At 54.0% G+C, this 18,220-nt stretch overlaps 8 protein-coding genes across 8 annotated transcripts; 4 read left to right on the top strand and 4 right to left on the bottom strand.

Moving 5' to 3' along the window:
• Positions 1-641: 641 nt before the first annotated feature.
• PG997_007926 (Chloride channel protein) lies at positions 642-3,307 on the top strand (the record flags this gene model as incomplete). The annotated part of the gene is made up of 2 exons (XM_066812241.1): positions 642-809; positions 980-3,307. The coding sequence occupies 2 exons, from the start codon at positions 642-644 to the stop codon at positions 3,305-3,307; spliced, it is 2,496 nt and encodes an 831-aa protein (XP_066667583.1).
• Positions 3,308-3,553: 246 nt separating this feature from the next.
• On the bottom strand, positions 3,554-5,028 carry PG997_007925 (uncharacterized protein; the record flags this gene model as incomplete). The annotated part of the gene is made up of 3 exons (XM_066812240.1): positions 3,554-4,036; positions 4,268-4,364; positions 4,697-5,028. 3 exons carry the CDS (start codon positions 5,026-5,028, stop codon positions 3,554-3,556), a joined length of 912 nt encoding a protein of 303 aa, XP_066667582.1.
• Positions 5,029-6,343: 1,315 nt separating this feature from the next.
• PG997_007924 (transcription initiation factor IIA subunit 2) lies at positions 6,344-6,859 on the bottom strand (the record flags this gene model as incomplete). Its single annotated transcript, XM_066812239.1, has 3 exons — positions 6,344-6,490; positions 6,591-6,738; positions 6,813-6,859. The coding sequence occupies 3 exons, from the start codon at positions 6,857-6,859 to the stop codon at positions 6,344-6,346; spliced, it is 342 nt and encodes a 113-aa protein (XP_066667581.1).
• Positions 6,860-7,465: 606 nt separating this feature from the next.
• PG997_007923 (SNF2 family N-terminal domain-containing protein) lies at positions 7,466-10,267 on the top strand (the record flags this gene model as incomplete). Its single annotated transcript, XM_066812238.1, has 7 exons — positions 7,466-7,874; positions 7,930-8,246; positions 8,309-8,581; positions 8,641-9,241; positions 9,294-9,486; positions 9,778-10,098; positions 10,156-10,267. 7 exons carry the CDS (start codon positions 7,466-7,468, stop codon positions 10,265-10,267), a joined length of 2,226 nt encoding a protein of 741 aa, XP_066667580.1.
• Positions 10,268-10,889: 622 nt separating this feature from the next.
• On the top strand, positions 10,890-12,120 carry PG997_007922 (uncharacterized protein; the record flags this gene model as incomplete). The annotated part of the gene is made up of 2 exons (XM_066812237.1): positions 10,890-11,414; positions 11,479-12,120. 2 exons carry the CDS (start codon positions 10,890-10,892, stop codon positions 12,118-12,120), a joined length of 1,167 nt encoding a protein of 388 aa, XP_066667579.1.
• A 378-nt stretch (positions 12,121-12,498) lies between these two features.
• PG997_007921 (DNA replication complex GINS PSF2) lies at positions 12,499-13,431 on the bottom strand (the record flags this gene model as incomplete). The annotated part of the gene is made up of 2 exons (XM_066812236.1): positions 12,499-13,194; positions 13,366-13,431. The coding sequence occupies 2 exons, from the start codon at positions 13,429-13,431 to the stop codon at positions 12,499-12,501; spliced, it is 762 nt and encodes a 253-aa protein (XP_066667578.1).
• Positions 13,432-13,908: 477 nt separating this feature from the next.
• Positions 13,909-15,020, bottom strand: PG997_007920 (aldo/keto reductase; the record flags this gene model as incomplete). Its single annotated transcript, XM_066812235.1, has 3 exons — positions 13,909-14,622; positions 14,705-14,926; positions 14,985-15,020. The coding sequence occupies 3 exons, from the start codon at positions 15,018-15,020 to the stop codon at positions 13,909-13,911; spliced, it is 972 nt and encodes a 323-aa protein (XP_066667577.1).
• Positions 15,021-16,071: 1,051 nt separating this feature from the next.
• On the top strand, positions 16,072-18,025 carry PG997_007919 (uncharacterized protein; the record flags this gene model as incomplete). The annotated part of the gene is made up of 7 exons (XM_066812234.1): positions 16,072-16,215; positions 16,299-16,404; positions 16,478-16,558; positions 16,642-17,165; positions 17,226-17,295; positions 17,492-17,750; positions 17,830-18,025. The coding sequence occupies 7 exons, from the start codon at positions 16,072-16,074 to the stop codon at positions 18,023-18,025; spliced, it is 1,380 nt and encodes a 459-aa protein (XP_066667576.1).
• Between the last annotated feature and the right edge of the window lie 195 nt (positions 18,026-18,220).

The raw sequence follows: 18,220 nt of genomic DNA, 5'->3' as shown, positions 1-18,220 counted from the left end.
AGCCGGCCTGGGAAAGGACAGCCATGATCGTATACATCAAAGACTGCAGCAACCAGACTGCTTCTTAATGGGCAACCCAGGTGAATGTACTGGCTATACAAATCCTTCAATTTCAAACGCGGACAGGCTGTATGACGGCCTGGCTTAACACATAGAACTAGTATCGACTTACTGGATATGTGGACTCGAAATATCACTCTTGAATTGGTCGTCGTTTGGTTTGTCTTAAGTGTCGTCTGTCTGGTCGGAAATGGCGATCAATTGAGTGAAGACAGACGCGTGACGGTTTTAGGAGACGCGATACCCATTAAACTTGGGGGCTTGGCGGAAGAGACCGAGCGTTTGGGCGCCAAGGAGGCCCAGCCGGCCAGGGAGGGGGACCCCTAACAGTCGCCTAGCCAAGCTCCGGGCGAGCTGGTCTAGGCTTCCATAGAGGGTACCATCCATGGATTTCACTGTATTGCATCAAATGCCAACCTCTGGAACCCATCCACCAATCGATCGGAATTACGTAGGAGATTGGACAGCGCCCCGACATTGAAGACATACACCTCCCGCGACGTAAAGCTGTGAACCTCGAATCGACTCGGCCTGCTGGGTCCTATTCTTTGTACAATAACCATGGTGCAGCACCTTATGCGATGAGTTCACGAACAACTTCCTTTTCCGCAGCTCCACTCACCCGTCGACCCTCGTCTCTTACCAGTCGCCTTTCCTTTGCCGTCTCAACCGCCGAGCGCGGCGAAGGCAACGATGCGCCCGCAGCGCAGCAAATAGACGAAGAGATCGCTGAGATCAAGCGGTATGAGGTATGTTGTCTTCGCCCTCGCCGGACCCGCTCGCCGATCCTGGCAAGCCTTCTCCGCAATGTGCTGACGTGGATTCGACTCCAGGACTTTACTACGATCGGTACGCGCCAGCAAGCTCGCTCGAGAGCGGACTCCACGATACTGACAACTCATCGGCAGACTGGGTACAGGACGCGGCGCGCGAGCAACTGCGACGAAAAGCGAAACGACACAGAAATGCCGGCCTCTTCGACAACGGCCAAGTGAGCTGGCGCCACCGAGTGGCCGAATCTTACGATGCGGCGCAAGGCTGGATTGTCGTCACCCTCATTGGCGCCGCCATCGGTCTCAACGCGGCATTCCTCAACATCGCTACAGAATGGCTATCCGACATCAAGCAGGGCTACTGCACGACGGGCTTCTACCTCAACGAGAACTTTTGCTGCTGGGGCGAAGACAATGGTTGCGCCGACTGGCATACTTGGACCGGATTCGAACCCGCCAACTATGTCATCTACATTCTGTTCGCCACGCTCTTCGCCTGCCTCTCGGCGACCCTCGTCAAGTCCTTTGCGCCGTACGCCGCCGGATCGGGTATCTCCGAGATCAAATGCATCATCGCGGGGTTCGTCATGAAGGGATTCTTGGGCCTCTGGACGCTCATTATCAAGTCGGTAGCGCTTCCCCTGGCCATCGGATCGGGTCTTTCGGTCGGGAAAGAGGGGCCTAGCGTACATTATGCTGTGTGCACAGGCAATGTCATCTCGCGGCTCTTCGAGAAGTACGCGCGCAATGCCTCCAAGACACGCGAGATACTCAGCGCTTGCGCGGCGGCGGGCGTCGCTGTTGCCTTCGGAAGTCCGATCGGCGGTGTGCTCTTCTCCTTGGAAGAAATGTCCAACTACTTCCCGCTCAAGACGTTGTGGAGGAGTTACTTCTGTGCCTTGGTGGCCACCGCTGTCCTGGCCGCCATGAATCCTTTCCGAACTGGCCAGCTTGTCATGTTTCAAATTCACTACGATCGATCATGGCACTTTTTCGAGGTCTTCTTCTACATCATACTCGGCGTTTTTGGAGGTTTGTACGGCGCTTTTGTCATGAAATGGAATCTGCGGGTCCAGGCGTTTCGAAAGAAATACTTGACGAAATATGCCGTTCTGGAAGCAACACTGCTGGCAGCCGGCACTGCCATTATCTGCTATCCCAATGTGTTTCTGCGCATCGACATGACGGAAAGCATGGAGATTCTGTTTTTGGAATGTGAGGGTGCAGAGGATTACCAGGGCTTGTGTGAGACCGACAAGCGTTGGCAAAACATCCTATCCCTGCTGCTAGCAACAGTCATCCGGATCTTTTTGGTCATCATTTCCTATGGCTGCAAAGTGCCAGCTGGTATTTTCGTCCCATCAATGGCCATTGGTGCTTCTTTCGGGCGAACTATTGGGATAATAGTTCAGGCGCTGCACGACTCGTACCCCCAAAGCGTCTTCTTCGCCTCTTGCCTACCCGATCTACCTTGCATTACCCCTGGCACATATGCTTTCCTAGGCGCTGCCGCCGCGCTGAGTGGCATTATGCACATTACCGTCTCTGTTGTCGTTATTATGTTTGAACTCACTGGAGCGCTTGATTATATCCTGCCGACGATGATCGTTGTCGGTGTTACAAAAGCCGTATCCGAACTGTTCGGTAAAGGGGGCATTGCGGACCGCATGATCTGGTTCAGCGGATTCCCCTTCCTCGACAACAAAGAAGACCACAATTTCGGAGTACCCGTCCAGGCAGTCATGACCAACGACATTGTCACTATTCCAATCCAAGGAATGACGCTGCAGTCCGTAGAAGATCTGCTCGCGCAGCCCAAGTACCAAGGTTTCCCTATAGTAGAGGACGTAAACACGAGGATACTTGTAGGCTACATCGGACGCACGGAGCTCCGCTACGCCATCGACCGGCTCCGGCGCGAGCGCCAGATCACCATCAGCCCGCAGGCCAAGTGCTCCTTCTCGCCGTCCAACGTCGCGGGCGCGATCCCCGTGACGCCGACGGTGACGGTGTCCAACACGGACTACAACATCTCGTCGTCGGCCTCGACCATTGACTTCAGCCGGTACGTGGACCCGACGCCCGTCATGGTGCACCCGCGCCTGCCGCTCGAGACGGTCATGGACATGTTCCGCAAGATCGGCCCGCGCGTGATCCTGATCGAGTACCACGGGCGCCTGGCCGGGCTCGTGACGGTCAAGGACTGCCTCAAGTACCAGTTCAAGGTCGAGGCGGCCGAGAACCCGCAGCACAGCCACGACGTCCAGAAGGGCAACGAGCTGCTCTGGTCCTGGATCCAGACGGCCGGGCTCTGGGTCTCGGGCAAGCTGTCCAGCGCCAGCGGCGGCCGCATACGGCTCGGTAGTACGGAGATCCCACGGAGTGTGGGCCGGCCGCTGGGTGGCAGGGGCGGCATTATGGACGGTGATGAGGACCTTGGGGACGAGGGCGGTGTGGAGTTGGAGAATAGGTAGCATATCCTTTATAGAGATTATAGATTTACGGCTTGGGGTTACCATTTCAATATCAAAACTGTTACTGAATTTAGCTTGATACGCACTTGTACTATGACATTGCGGACTACGCCTCTACCAGGAATTGAAACACGGAAATGTACTTTGGGTGTCAGATGGATGGTATGATGTTTTCCAGCTGTTAGGCTATCTAATTTGTATCCTGTAAGTGCTTCCGGCTTTTGTTGGTGTCACATATATCCAAAATCAGATTTCGTCAGAAGCTACATCTCCAATGATTGCCACGTCTTCATCCTCCTCATCCTTCTCGATCTTGGGCAGTGACTCATCCACTTGCGCCGCGGCCGCAACCGCCGCAACCGCCGCGACACCGCTGGCCGCGATGCTGGCCGCGATGCCGGCCGCCAGAGTTTCATTCTCCGCGCCACCGTCGTAACGGGACTGCTGATGCTGCTGGCCGAGCAAAGGTTGCTCGGACGATGACTCCTCGGTGGCGGATGCAGTACTGGCATCTTCGTCGCCCGCGGTCGCGCCCTCGTCCTTGCGGCCGATGATGACGTTGCCGGCGACCAGCAGGGCGGCGCCGAGCCACCAGAGCGGGGGCAGGGCCTCGGAGAATATGGCGAAGCCCAGGACCGCCGTGATGACGAAGTTGGACGAGGTGTTCATGATGGACACCTGCGTCGTGGAGCTGCCGCGCGCCAGGGCTTTGGTGAAGAGGGTCCACATCTGTCGAATGTTAGAGATCAAGTCTGAGATGGATAAGGGGGTGTATGCGACCTGCGGTCAGGGACAAAGGGGACTTACGACGCCATTGAAGACTAGGTTCAATCCAAAGAAGGCCTGGGGATTGCGGATTTTGTCAGTACTGCGTGATGCATCAAGGCTGGCAATATATTGTGACGTCTACTCCATGATTGGGGCCACGAAATCTCAATTTTCTGAGGCGAATACACTTACAGCGCGGACCACGTATTCAATGGGCTGTTCCATGTCGCTTATACCAAGCAGCCCCGAGACGACTTCGGCGATATGAGTGGTGAGGTTATTGGTTGTTCTGTAGGACGTGTAAGCTTCTTCGGTCACACAGGAACGTGCGTGGCGTCTCGGAGAATAAAAAGAAGGTTGCCGTCTACATGTAACGAAACACATCGTCCAACAACGGACACTGCAGTTCATCGCGTCCCGCACGAATTCAAATACAGCCGTTTGCATTCAGTATAGGACACGATGAGGGCGCGCGACTGAAGCCGACGACGCATCTGGCCTTGCATGACCGACACAAATGGCCGTAATGCGAGATATCTAGCTAATACATCGAACTCATGATAGGGTGGGATGGAAAACATGCATATGCTGACAAGAGCAAAAGCGAGCACACAGACGTACAATTTAGCGAAAACACCATTGAAGGCAGCGCAGGCGCCGCTGGCGACAGCGAGCACAATCCATTGATTCCGGGTCGCCCATGATGTTGATGGTGGGGCAGCGGTGGTGGATGGCGGATCTCTCACGCTCTCGGTAGATGAGCGGGAAGCGGCAGCAATACCGCCATCATCGTTGCTCATCTTCTGATTGGACGATGCAGCAGCAGCCTGACGTCGCCTGGCGGTAGAGGTAGCAGCAGTAGAAACGGAGGTTGATGAGGGAAGACCAGAGTTCGACTCGTCCGGATTCATGCGAGCAGGCTCTTGCCGGGCCGGCTTCTTACGCGGCGCCATGGCGTTGGCAGGTGTATGGTGTGGTTGGGATAGGCTTTTGGGGGGTTAGTAATCCGTCGTAACCTGTTTCGAGGCAGGAGGTTGCGGCAGATGAATGTCGTCTTCGATTGCTGTGTTTCAACCTGCGGCTAAGGTTAGGTTGGTTTTGATTTCGTCAGAGTTGGTAATTGAGTGCTGGCCGTTTTGACAGGTCCGTTCCAACTAACTAACCCCCACCTAAAATCGGCCCCTGAGCGCGTACATTGCGCAGTTGGCAGGACGGCTGAAGATACCCCTATTATTGAATCGGACTTCTCAATACTCACGATATATATTCCATGATATATGGACATAGCACCACATCTCTATAATTATAAGTTCCAGTTCTATGCACTTTAAGTTCATTCAATGCTTGAAGGATTATTGCTATAATAACAGGCCTCGACAGTAACGACCGCAAAAAGTACTTTGTTAGGCGGCAGTTTAGTTGGGCGAAGCAAAACAGCGTATTCCGGCTCCTGCTGTTGGTTGAACTTTGGGGACCAGCAATTGCCCCCTTCGAGCAGTCAGGGGAACTACGGACGATGTTAACCCAGAGCTTTCTTTGAGCGTACGGCAGCAACCGGTAGTTGACGAGTTCCATCAGCTGGGGCGGACTCTTCCGGTTGCAAGACCACACTTGAGTGCTCTTCCAGCTGTCTGAAGGACTACAGACTTACATATGCCCACCTCAAGGGGTATATTGTAGGCGACTCTCTGTCATCTAGATCGATGTTTTGGGAAGACAAGATATCAGGTTAGGAAAGATGATCCTGTCGTGGTATATTTGAAGCATGGACCGTTGGCTATGCCCATCAAGTCCCTACCTAGGTAATCTATGATCTACGGGGCAAATAAACGGGATTTTCATAAGTGCCTCTATTGTGAAAGAGTCACGTTACGCACCAGCCAGCATACAACTGATGAACCGGACCAGCATGTACTACGTGGACAAAGTGTCGCTAGTATTGATCAAGCCAGTATATTGTATCTCATGAATTCGCTTCTTGTAAGTTATCTAGCAGTCTGCGTCTTTGACACGCTGTCGTCCAAAGCACAATTGCGAGACCTTGGTATCAGTCTTATTGTTGCCCCCAAACCCCAAAATCAGAAATCAAATACCGTATGCCACTCATTACCAAAACGCCTTTCCATGATGTATGCTGTAGCTGTGTACCGATGGCATTCACCTTCTTTTTGGCACAACTGGATTCCGTGGTGCCTTCAGAAGTAGATTAAGAAAATCCTCGTTCCATGCCAAGTGCTGGTTCCATGCTAAGTCTTTGTTCTTTTCCTTCTAGGTGCCCGTAGGCTTAGCTGTGCAGGAAACAATCTTGACCTTATCGGCCGAGACGACTTGACCACCACTGTCCATCTTGAAGGTGACGTTCTTGAGCTGGAAAGTCCAGACCTCGTCGCAGAATCGGTAGGTGTCGAGGCTTCCCTGCAGAGTTGGGGGGCACGCATTAGTCTTCCTGTATTCAATTTGCAACGCGCAAGCAAGCTGAAAGCGAGAGAGGCGCATCTCCAACGGGTGACGATACCTTGAAGCTAAGCCGCGCGCGGACTTGATTCTGCAGCACCTCGGCGATGGCACGGTCGAAGTTTGCCAGAATCTTCATCGCAAGCTGAGGATCGATTCGGGTTTCCATAATAAGGTCATCGAGAGCATCCATCAGCGCAGCACCGACACTACAGAATGACGCCAACTGTTAGCCTCTCAAAGATCCAGCAACCAACAACCAGCCAGGTCGCATGCGACATACCTGCTTTGACGATAGAGCTCGTAGAAGCTCTGCTTGTCGGTGGCCATTGTCGGTGATCTGAAGATATTCAATGGCGGCGGGCGGCGGGTAAAAGGATGATGGAAGAGATGAAGTTGCGCCGTTTAAATAGTTCCGGAAACAGGACGCTTCGGGGTAGGTTGAGGCTTGATTGAGTCAGCAGGGATGTGGCGGTGCTTGGATGCTGGAGATAAGGAGGTGGTACTCCAGTGGCTGGTGGGTGTAGGTGGGGCCAAAACTTGAGTGCAGTGGTTGGTTGCCGTTGCCTAGGAAAGTAAATACCTGAAGTACCTGAAGTACATGATGTACCAACTCAGGAAAAAGCACTTAACACGTGCTCGCGTGGCATCTCGCGTTGGAACGCGCTTTTGAGATCGCGCTAACCGGAAGCTATGGCATCATCACTTTGACAAAGGACTCGAATTGACGAGGTAGCCTGGGGACCCTGGAATTTGCGCCCGGAATTTACGACGTCTCTGCTCTCGGCAATGTTCAGGGATTTGTTTTTCTCGCATATAATGTAATATCCAGAAATTCAATTCATCGTCAAAGTCGAATTCCGTCGCATCATCCCTTGCGACTCAACGAATTCACCTTCATCGTCACCATCCAGTGAAGGTCACGATCAGCCCAAGATGGCGGCCACTTCTACCTTCAGCGACGAGCACATGCTCACGGAGGAAAAGAAGGCGAGAGCTGAGAACACTCGGGCAGAGGCGAAAAGACTGGCCCAAATTCGCAACAAGCGCAAGAAGTCGCAAATATCACCACAGGAGCGAGCAGCCCGGGCCAAGGAGCTTGATGAGCTCCTGCGCCAGAGCAAGATCTTCAGTGATATCCTGACCAAAAAGACTAAGGCTCTTGGCCGCGTCGGGCGCGACTTCGACAACCAAGCCCTTGCTGAAGCTGGTCTGGAGCTCAAGCCTCAACCCAAGATCATGACTGGCGGTACAATGCGCGATTACCAACTGGAAGGCCTGACTTGGATGTATGAGATCTGTTTGCAGGGGCTCAGCGGCATTTTGGCCGACGAGATGGGTCTTGGTTGGTATTGTCGTCTCCAATTCTTCGTGCAATTTACTAATGGAACCAACCGCAGGCAAAACCATCCAGACGATTTCTCTCGTAGCCCTGCTTCGAGAGCAGGAGACGTACTACGGACCTCATCTCATAATCGCACCATTGAGTACGTTATCGAATTGGCAGAATGAATTCGAAAAGTGGACGCCTTCCATTCCGTTTGTTATGTACCATGGCAAGCCCGAGGAACGCCAAGCAATCTTCAAAAATAAGATTTGGAAGCATTATGCAAAGGGGAGACCTACGGAGAAGTTTCCGGTGGTTTGTACCAGTTATGAGATGATCCTGAAAGACCGAGCGGCATTATCCAAGATTGACTGGGCTTTCATTGTGGTGGTAAGCATCCCCCTCAAGTCCTGTTGCAGGCGGTTCTTGTCCGCTAATGACCACGACTTTAGGATGAGGGACACAGAATGAAGAATGCGGACTCGAAGCTGTTTCGGGAGTTGCAGCAGTTTAAGTCCGCGACGCGACTCCTCATTACCGGTACTCCACTGCAGAACAATCTCAAAGAGCTATGGTCGCTCTTACACTTCCTCATGCCCCAGACCTTCTTGGACTGGGAGGCATTCGAAGACTGGTTCGATTTCAGCGATCTCCAGAATGAAGAGGGAACAGAGCAGTTCATTGAAGACAAAAATAATCAAGACTTGGTGAAGAAGATCCACAATGTCTTGCAGCCCCTTTGCTGCGAAGGATTAAAGCCGACGTCGCGAGCTACTTGCCGAAGAAACGAGAATATGTGCTGTATGCGCCAATGACCAAGGAGCAGACAGATCTGTACAATGTCATTAGCGATCGAGGCACCGATACAAGGGCTTATTTGGAGAACAAAGTCGTTGAGAGTTTGGCGACGAGCGTGACTGGCACCCCGTCTGCCTCTACTAGGTCCAGTCGCCAATCGTCTCGGGCTGGTAGTACTCGCCCGTCAGACTCTGGAGGCTCCCCTAACAATGCTTTCTCTATGATGATGGGCAAGAGGAATGGGGCACGATCTCAAACCAAAACAGAAGAATCGGGCACAACCACGCCGTCGAAGACGTCAGGAAAACGGAAGGCGGCCGCTCCAACAACAGAAACTCCGCAGGCGAAGAGTACCAAGTCGAGCAGACAATCAACACCTGCTTCGAACAGCACTGGCCGAGGCAGGGGACGTCCTCGCAAGACAGCTCAATCTTACAAGGTACCAGATGATTCGGACGATGACAAACTCGACGACGATGCCTTCGAAGCGAAGCTGGCTGCTGAAATGGAGGCTGTTGGGTCGATCGATGAAGACTTTCCGCTAGACGAGGAGGAGACAGCGAGAGCCGCCACGTTGGAGCTTGCCAGTAAGTCAGCTTACCGTAAGGATTGTTCTTGTCCAAATACTGACTCCCTTAGAAATGCAAATTTCCGACAAGAAGCTCGGCAATGCCTTGATGCAGCTGCGGCTCGTGTGCAATAGCCCGCATAACTTCTATAACCCGTGGACTTTTGATGAGAACACGCCTGTCGACGAAAGCATTGTAACCTCGTCCGGCAAGATGCTGCTGCTGGATCGTATGCTCCCGAACTATTCCGACGCGGACACAAGGTGTTGATCTTTTCTCAATTCAAGACACAATTGGATATCTTGCATGACTACTGCAACGACCTACGGGGTTGGAAAGTATGCCGGATTGATGGTGGCGTCAAACAGGAAGACCGCCGAGAGCAGATTCAGAGCTTCAACGAAGATCCTGACTTCAAAGTATTCCTGCTTTCCACGAGAGCCGGAGGGCAGGGTATCAACCTTGCGAGCGCAGATACCGTCATTTTATTTGATAGGCAAGTTCCAAGCCCCCTCATGCCAACTGAACAACCTACTAACAATATTTACACACAGCGATTGGAATCCCCAGCAGGACCTACAAGCCCAAGACAGATGTCACCGTATCGGTCAGACCCGGCCCGTAGTTGTCTACCGCCTGGCCACGAAAGGGACCGTCGAAGATGAGCTGCTTATGAGCGCCGATGCGAAGCGGAGACTTGAAAAGCTGGTGATCCTCAAGGGCGGCTTCAAGTCCATGGGCCAGAAACTGGACCAGAACGAACTCTTGGACAAAGAGACGCTGCGCGCTCTATTGCTCAAGGAAGGCGAGGTGTACCAACACTCTGGCAACGACCGCATCTTCAGTGACGAGGATTTGGACGTTTTGTGTGATCGGTATGTGTGCTCCTGTAGCTGGTCATCAATGTGCGTAATAACTAACACGATCCCTAGGAGCGATTCCGCTTACGACCGCGCGGCAAGCGGTGCTGGCAACTCAGATGGCTTCCAGGTTGTCGATACTGCTGTAGACGGTATCAAGCAGATCAAGACCAAAGAGCAGTGATCTGATTACTACTGATGTGCCAACGACAGGGGAGATACTGTATAAATAGAGGCCCAGATGCTGGCAGAGGCTGAGGGTATATGCCAGCAGGCGTTGGTAAGGATTTGTATGTAAGCATGCCTGCGTTTGCTTTTCTATAACTGGTTGGATTGCGCCATGAACAGGCTGCTGTATGTAGTGTAGTGCATCTATCTGCCCCATCTGGGGGTATTGTTGTGTATAAGCAAACATGTTTCTGGCTGCATCCGTCCCTCTGCGGGAGACAAAGAGTGCTGGGATCCTTTCACCCAGTACGTGAGGCTGCTCAATGAAACCATTGTGATGCAGTCTGCCTTTAAAGAGCACCGTGCCAAAAGACGCTTTACAATGATATTTATCTGTAGCATACGTACAGCCTGACGAAGCAGTTTCATTGAAGGAATCAACCATTTTCGTCTTGCACGGTTGCTATATATGTACTTTTACATCGATTCTACACATTCATGTTTCCTCAAAAGAAATAAGCATTTGCCTTCATCCATTTTCTTGCCTTGGGTTTCCGCCAGGCTATTGACAGTAGTACTCGCCGCCAGGCTGGACATTGATTAATAGACATAACCTCTCAGCAGGAATACTAACCACGATGGGCAAGCGAAAGACCTTAGAAGAGATCCAGATTGAAGAGTTCGAGCAGGATATGCTCGAGCTCGAGAGGCGGGAGCGAGAAGACGAAGCAAGGCAGAGACTGATCCAGAAAAACATCGAGGAGAAACATTCGCGGAAGCTCGAAGAGGAATGGGCACTGGCCAAGGACGTCTGCCGGCAGTTCCGGAAAACCATCGAGCGGAACTCCTCGGACAGCGAGGCCTACTGGTGGGACCAGTATGCCCGCAACCGCTACGGCGACCTCTACACGGCCGAGTTCGCGGGGGAAGAGGATCCTACTGCTACCTATCGGCGGAGGTCAATACCATCACCGCGGTCCGACGATGAGGCGAGTATAGCAGTAGCACTGGCAGCCAAGAAGGAAGGTCCTCCCCACAGCACCGGAACCGGCACCGGCACAGGCGACCGCTACGACTACTACCGCCCCGTCTGTACAGGCGTAGACCATCTGCAGGAGGAGTGGTACTACCGCCCCGTCCCCAACCTCCTTTTCCTCGCCGCCGTCTTCCTCCTCCCCTGTCTACTTCCGCCGCAGCCTTCGCTCCATCCTCTGGACGAGCTTCCAGGTCATATACGTGGTGCCGTGGCTCGCCGCGGTCCTGGTGTGGGAGATAACCCGGCTGCCGATCCACTTCTTCGCCGGCCTCCTGGCCTGGGCCGCCCGCATGCTCCGCGACTACGTGGTGCTGCCGCCGCTGCGCTGGCTCGGCCGGGAGCTGGTCTTGCCCGTGGTCGCGGGGGTCTTCGATGTCTCAGTGGCCAGCTGGGCTCTGTACGGGAGCACGTGGGTGCTGTGGCGCCTGTTCGGCTTCTTCGAGTCCTCGGGCGCCGCCCTTGTGGTGGGCAAATGGGCGCTCCGGGCGTGCGTCGTGGCCGTGCCATGGACCGGCGGGGAGCGCTCCCGGGTCGCGGTCAGGATGTACTATTGCTGGGCCGCGTACGTGGTATTGTGCCTGGTGTGGTGGTATTGGCCTGCTTCGCCTACTGCTCCTACTCCCCTTTCGTTCGTGGAGATGGTAGAGGGCGGCGACTCGGGGCCCGTCGTCGTAAGGACTGTCCGGGAGGCCCTCGGGGCCGACGATAGATTATTTACGTTCAGCATGGGGCGGTGGGAGAGACGGATCATGGACTGGTTCGTGGATACCGGGTACACTCTCAGGCCTTGTGTGTTCTCAGATTGCATGATCCCGGCCGAAGACAGATGGTGAGTAGCCTCTTGAATTTAAATGCATTTGCGTGTTTTGCTGTTTAACGCCGTTTTCTAGGATCCCAATGCTCGGTCCGAATGCCGAACACAGTGTAATATACTTGTAATGTGCTGGTTGTCTTGTTCTGCCATCGTCTTGGGTTGGTCTGCCATCGAGTACCGTACGGCCTCGGCCGCTGTGTGGACATCGTCTTCGTCAAGCGTTATCCCAGACAGCAAGGACGAGGACTTCTGGCGTGGTTGGCAACGCGTGCCGTCTTGGCTTGAAACTCAGCGGCCGCCATCCACAAGCCCATCGGTCTCGGTGTATATCGCATTCGCGTTCTTCATTTCTCATGAGTCATATAATCCAAACCCCTTCTTCTCCCTTTCACGATCCTCAAAACTCCATCTCCTCGTCGCTATCCTCAAAGTCGCCTCTTCCTGCGCCCCCGCCGTATCGACCACCTCCGCCATTCGCCTCTTCGTCGCGCCGCGTCGCCTCGGCACTAGCCCCGAGCTTGCGCACGCCGTCGACGACGCCCAGCACGAACGCGCGGCTCTCGGCGAGCTCCATGGCGCCCACACCTCGCAGCACGACGACACCGCCGCCGCCCTCGAGCGACTGCGTACTGCCGCGCATCTTGGCGGCGCGAGCCTCCTGCAGATCGCGGAGCAGCGAGCGGACCTCAGCGGCCGCGGGTACGTCGTCGGCCGCATGGGCCAGCAGGGCCTCGGCGAGCTCGAGCCAGTGGTAGGGCAGGTAGCCGCCGGGGGCGTCGGCGGTGCACGAGGGCAAGAAGGGCGGGGCGAGGCGCGGGTCGTCGCCGGGTTTGGGCGCCTCCCTGCTGCTCCGGATATTCTCTTGGAAGGGGCGGGCGCGCCCCGTCCGTCCGTCGGCGCGGGTCGGGGGCGGCGGCGGCGGCGAGAAGGCCTGCGGGTCGACGTTGGTCTCGTGGTGGATGATGTCGGCGAGCGAGGCCGGGTGCAGCCAGGCCGGCGGGACGATGTTGGCGCGGCGTTGCTTTTTGAGGAGCAGGGCTAGCCAGAGCGGCATCGGCGCGCGGTGGGGTGGTCGTAGGACGGGTGTGTCGCCCTGTAAGGTTGTGTGACGCCCATTTTCAGTTTTTGCGATTCGCATATACATGTGATCGTCGGGCGGCAAGAGGGGAGGGATGGATGGTGGGGTAGAGAAGTTCGGGGGTCAGGATGTTCGTACACTTAGCAGTGGAATTGACTCGAGCCTTTGACGCGGCACGACGGTTACCATTTCCATTTCACAGAGAAAGGCAACCTCGGTGGGCACGAGGCCCTGTGGTAAAGGAAGAGCCATCTTGGGATCGATTGGCGGGATTCGGAGGCAGGGGCGTCTGGCTACGATGATGAAGCTCTTCTGGGAGACGCGACAGGACGCGAAGTGGGATGAAATCAATGTAAATCAGTGGCCGTGCGCTTTCAGTTGCTTTTTGGAGGGGTTCTCAGAGCTGCAAGTGCTCAAAGATCGATCTACCCACTGGAGCTCTAGCTCTCCAACCTACCTTAGGTTGTACTTAACATGTCACCACTTCTTACTTTACTCTCCCACCCAATCGTGATTGACGATCCATTTCTTTCAATTAAATCGCATATTAATATTTTAAAGTAGAATTCGAGCTGATAGTGTTTTAAGATCTCTATTGATTAGACTGTCTGGTGGCAAGCTTTCTTTGACTATGTCTACTTCTACAAGTCAGATGCAGATGGATTATAACTCTTGAGATGCCTGATATCAGCGCCCCCTTCTCACGTTGCCCCTGCCCGGACCAGTCGCTTAGGCAAAGATGCGAATCGGCGTCGACAGCGTGGCCGGGTTGTTGAACCGTAAGTCAATGTTAAGGCCCGAGATCTGGTTGATCTCGTCCTCGGTGAGGTCGAAGGAGCAGCAGTCCAGGTTCTGCTTCAGGCGGTCCACGTTGTTCGACTTGGGGATGACAATGACGTTGCGCTGCGTGCACCAGCGCAGGAGGACCTGGCCGGGCGACTTGCCGTGCTTCTCGGCGATGCTCTTGACCACGTCCGTCTCGAAGAGCGGCTTGGCGCTCTTAGCCTTGGGGTGGTCCATCTCGAGGAAGCTGAGGGGGCCGAAGGTGGAGTAGCCGGTGACCTGGATGTTGTTGTCCTGCGCCAGCTTGACCAGGTCGGGCTGGGTGAGGTAGGGGTGGTGCTCGATCTGCAGGACGGACGGGGGGATCTTGGCGTAGGACAGCAGGTCGTAGATGAGCTGGGCGCTGAAGTTGGAGACGCCAATCGACTTGACGTTGCCGTTGTGGACCAGCTCCTCCAGGGCACCCCACGTCTCGCTCACCGGGACCGGATCCAGCGGGGTAACCTTGGTCTGCTCCTTGTCCGTCCAGAAGCAGGGCCACCGCATCTCCTCAAACGGGATGAACTTGAGCGAGATGGGGAAGTGGATCAGGAACAGGTCGAGGTAGCCCAATCCCCAGGCCTCGTTCTCTAGCTTGGCCATCTGCAGCGCATTCTCTCTCTATCATTGGCGAAGGGGGCGGGGTCAGCATGGGTTTGGAACATAACGAACATGATATATGGAAACTTGGAGAAGCCCGCACCTTCTTGTAGTTGCACCACAGCTTTGATGTGATGAAGAGGTCCTCTCGCTTCACGAGGCCTTCCTTGATAGCCCTCTGGACGCCCTGACCGGCCTCGGCACTGTTGGTGTAGTCCCAGGCACCGTCGAAGTGCCTGTATCCGCACTTGATGGCATCGTAGACGGTGTCGGCGCAAGACTCGCGAGGGACCTTCCAGAGACCAAAGCCCACGATAGGCATTTTCTAGATGCGCCATTCATGAGCCAGCTTCACATAGCACCGGTGGCAGGGAGTAACTTACATGGCCGGAAGCCAGCTTGAGCGAAGGGACTGCCATCTTGGTTGCTGAAGTTGCGATTTTGCGAATGGAGTTGAGCATGTAAGTGAAGGGTTTGGTGGGAGAAAGAGAGTAGAGAGTAGAGAGTAGAGAGTAGAGAGATAGAGAAAAAAGAGAAGAGACGAAGCTGAAAAAGCCTCGGGATTTATTAAATCAGTGCAGCTTGCTCCGACGACGGCAAGTTGCGTTACTTGGGAGAATCTTTTGTTTATTGTACTGGCGCACCAATGAGGGCGGTTTCATGACATGATTTCATGACGTTGAGGGCGACTCATTCCCACTACTGGTGGGGTGATGCGGGGATGGGTGCCGCTCAAGGGGGGAGGTCCAGCTAAGATATATATATCCCATTTATCCATCAAACACTAGCGGCCGGCTAAATGCGATTCCCAGGCTACTGGCAGTGAAGAACGCCTCAAAGACCAACTAGCAAGTCTCAAAATGCGATGAGACAGATCTCTTGGGCCTTGGCCAGGCATACAGTGCTGCGGGGTTCGAGGTTGGCAACATTTAAACGCTCACAAACAAGATGGGTGGAATGACAACGTGCTGTTGGTTGGACCAAACTGATACACTCCTGCATCCTGGTCAATCACTCCGCACCTCTTATGTATTCTTCATACCCTGTACTTCTCCAATACCAGGAGCTACAGCTGCATGCTACGAGCTTTCTCGGACCTCCCCGCATCCCAGATGTTGCGATAACGATTGGGATGTTGACTGCATTGGGAAGCTCTCAACCCCAAAACAACCAAAGCCTTACTGTTTCATGGGTTTCTATTGGGCATACCATGATCACCTCATCGAAGCTGAACGAAACGTGATGGCTCTCTGTTATCTCGAATTACTCTTGACAATATGTAAAGATCGAGGGCGTTCTTTCGGATTTGGTCTGTCCATGCGGACTGATGCGACTCTCCTGAAGACTTTACATATAATGTCGACTTCGCTGTAAATTCCATCCGTATTCATTTCTTGTTTAATTCCGATGCTTCTGGTTTCAATACCCATCCAGAAATGTGATATTGTATAGAAAGCTATTCCGCCAAACATGGATGAGAAGAACCTCCAACCATCCCCGCCGGCGGCCAAGCTTGGCGATGCGGCCAGTCATCCCGGGCTCACTCAACAGGCATCGTCGAAAGACTTGGACGAAACTTACGAGCTCTACCAGCGCCAAGATGTGTCACAGGAAGTCGATGCTCTAGAAGCGCGCCGGGTTTTGCGAAAGATCGACTGGCACATCCTCCCCTTTTGATGGGCACCTATATGCTCCAGTTCCTTGACAAGTCCAGCATCAACTTCGCCGTCGTGTTCGGTTTGAAAAAAGGGACCAATCTCCAGAACCAGGACTATGCGTGGCTGTCCTCCATCTTCTATTTTGGTCCGTTCTACTCAACTGCACTGCCGACAATGATTTCAAGGCCAATTAGTTGACTGACTTCCCCCATTTGAAGGCTACCTCTTCGCGCAGTACCCAGCCGGCTACCTTCTCCAACGCCTCCCCACGGCGAAGTTCATTGGCTCGACAATTATCGGTAGAAATTTTCCTTTCTTTTACATCCCCCTAACCTTTAGAGTGAATGCCTCCTGCCATATAAGTTCTGATGCCCCATCGCAGTCTGGGGCGTCCTCCTGATCACGACCCCCGCCTGCACCAACTTCGCCGGCATCGCCGCGAACCGCTTCCTGCTCGGCGTCTCCGAGGCCGTCGTCAACCCGGGCTTCGTCCTCGTCATGTCCATGTGGTACCGCGGCGCCGAGCAGCCGCTGCGGCTGGTCGCGTACTACAGCATGAACGGCGTGGCCGGTATCTTCGGCGGCCTGCTCGGGTACGCCATCGGCCACATCACGTCCGGGCCCCTGCCCGGCCAGTGGATGTACATCTTCCTCATCTTCGGCGCCGTCAGCCTGGCCTGGGGCGTCGTGTTCTTGGTGTGGATGCCGGATCTGCCGTCGCGCGCCCGGTTCCTCGCGGAGGACGAAAGAGTCGTCGCCGTGGAGCGGGTCGCGGCGAACCGCCAGGGGGTCAAGAATCACCACTTCAAGACGTACCAGATGTGGCAGTGTCTCCGGGACCTCAAGACCTGGATCCTTTTCGTCATGTCGATTGCGGCCCAGATCCCGAATGCGTCGCAATCTAGTGTAGGTTGAGTTCATAATGACTATCGGGTAAAGGATTTGACAAGCTGACGCTGGTGGCAGTTTCAATCGACCATCCTGGAGACCTTCGGATTTGATGCATTGGAAACCCAGTACATGCAGATTCCGGGGAGTGCCATCCAAGTTGTCTCCCTCCTACTGGGGGCTGGATCTCGTCCCGCTGGCCGAATATGCGCTGTGCCATGATGTTTACAGGCAACCTGGCATGTGTCATTTGCGGTGGGTCTCTCACAAATCGTTATCCCTGAAGCTTTAGGCCCGAATTTTCGTCAAAAGCAACTCTTGGCTAACTTGAACTATTCCCCTAGGTGCCGTCCTTGTCGGGCTCGACCCAGGATCAGATGGCACTCACAACAAATGGGGCAGGCTTGTAGCTCTCTGGCTGTGCTCGCTGCAGTCGGTTGGTTTTAGCCTCAGTCTCACCATGGTTAGCAGCAACGTCGCGGGCTACACCAAGAAGCAACTGACTGGCGCCTTTGTCTTCGTCGGATACTGTGTGGGCAACATCATTGGACCACAGACCTTCATCGAGAAGGAAGCCCCTTTATATACCTCTGCATATATCGCGTAAGTAGCAGATAACCAAAGGCCCCCTGGCGAAGTTCCGTGATCTCGTGACTAACCCCCTTTTCTTTTCCTTATCAAGCGTTTTAACCGGATACTCGATCAAGACAATCGTGGTGGCTGTCCTGTACTTTTACATGTGGGCTGTCAATAGAAAACGAGATAGGGAAGTTGCAGAAGCAGGTCAATTGTCCAGAGAAGAAGAGAAGCAGGCGATTGAGCTTGGGATGCAGGACGTGACGGAGTTGGATAACAAGGGCTTCCGATATAGCTTATAGGAGAACGGGAAATTTGGCCACCTATTACATAGAATCACTAAACTCCTGTGTAGTATATAGTTACATTGATATTATCGCAAAGTTATGTACTACCGTTGTATCTTACTGTTGCTGATTCTTGTGAGATCGCGAATTTCTATGAGCCCCTGAGCCCCTGAGCCCATCACACTAAATAGTTTGTAATATAGGTTGATA

This window comes from Apiospora hydei (genome assembly GCF_038363865.1).
Source record: "Apiospora hydei strain CBS 114990 chromosome Unknown utg000006l_segment0_segment0, whole genome shotgun sequence".
NCBI classification, from domain to species: Eukaryota; Fungi; Ascomycota; class Sordariomycetes; order Amphisphaeriales; family Apiosporaceae; genus Apiospora; species Apiospora hydei.
The sequence above is the reverse complement of the archived record's forward strand: the minus strand, read 5'-3'. Positions and strand labels throughout refer to the sequence as shown.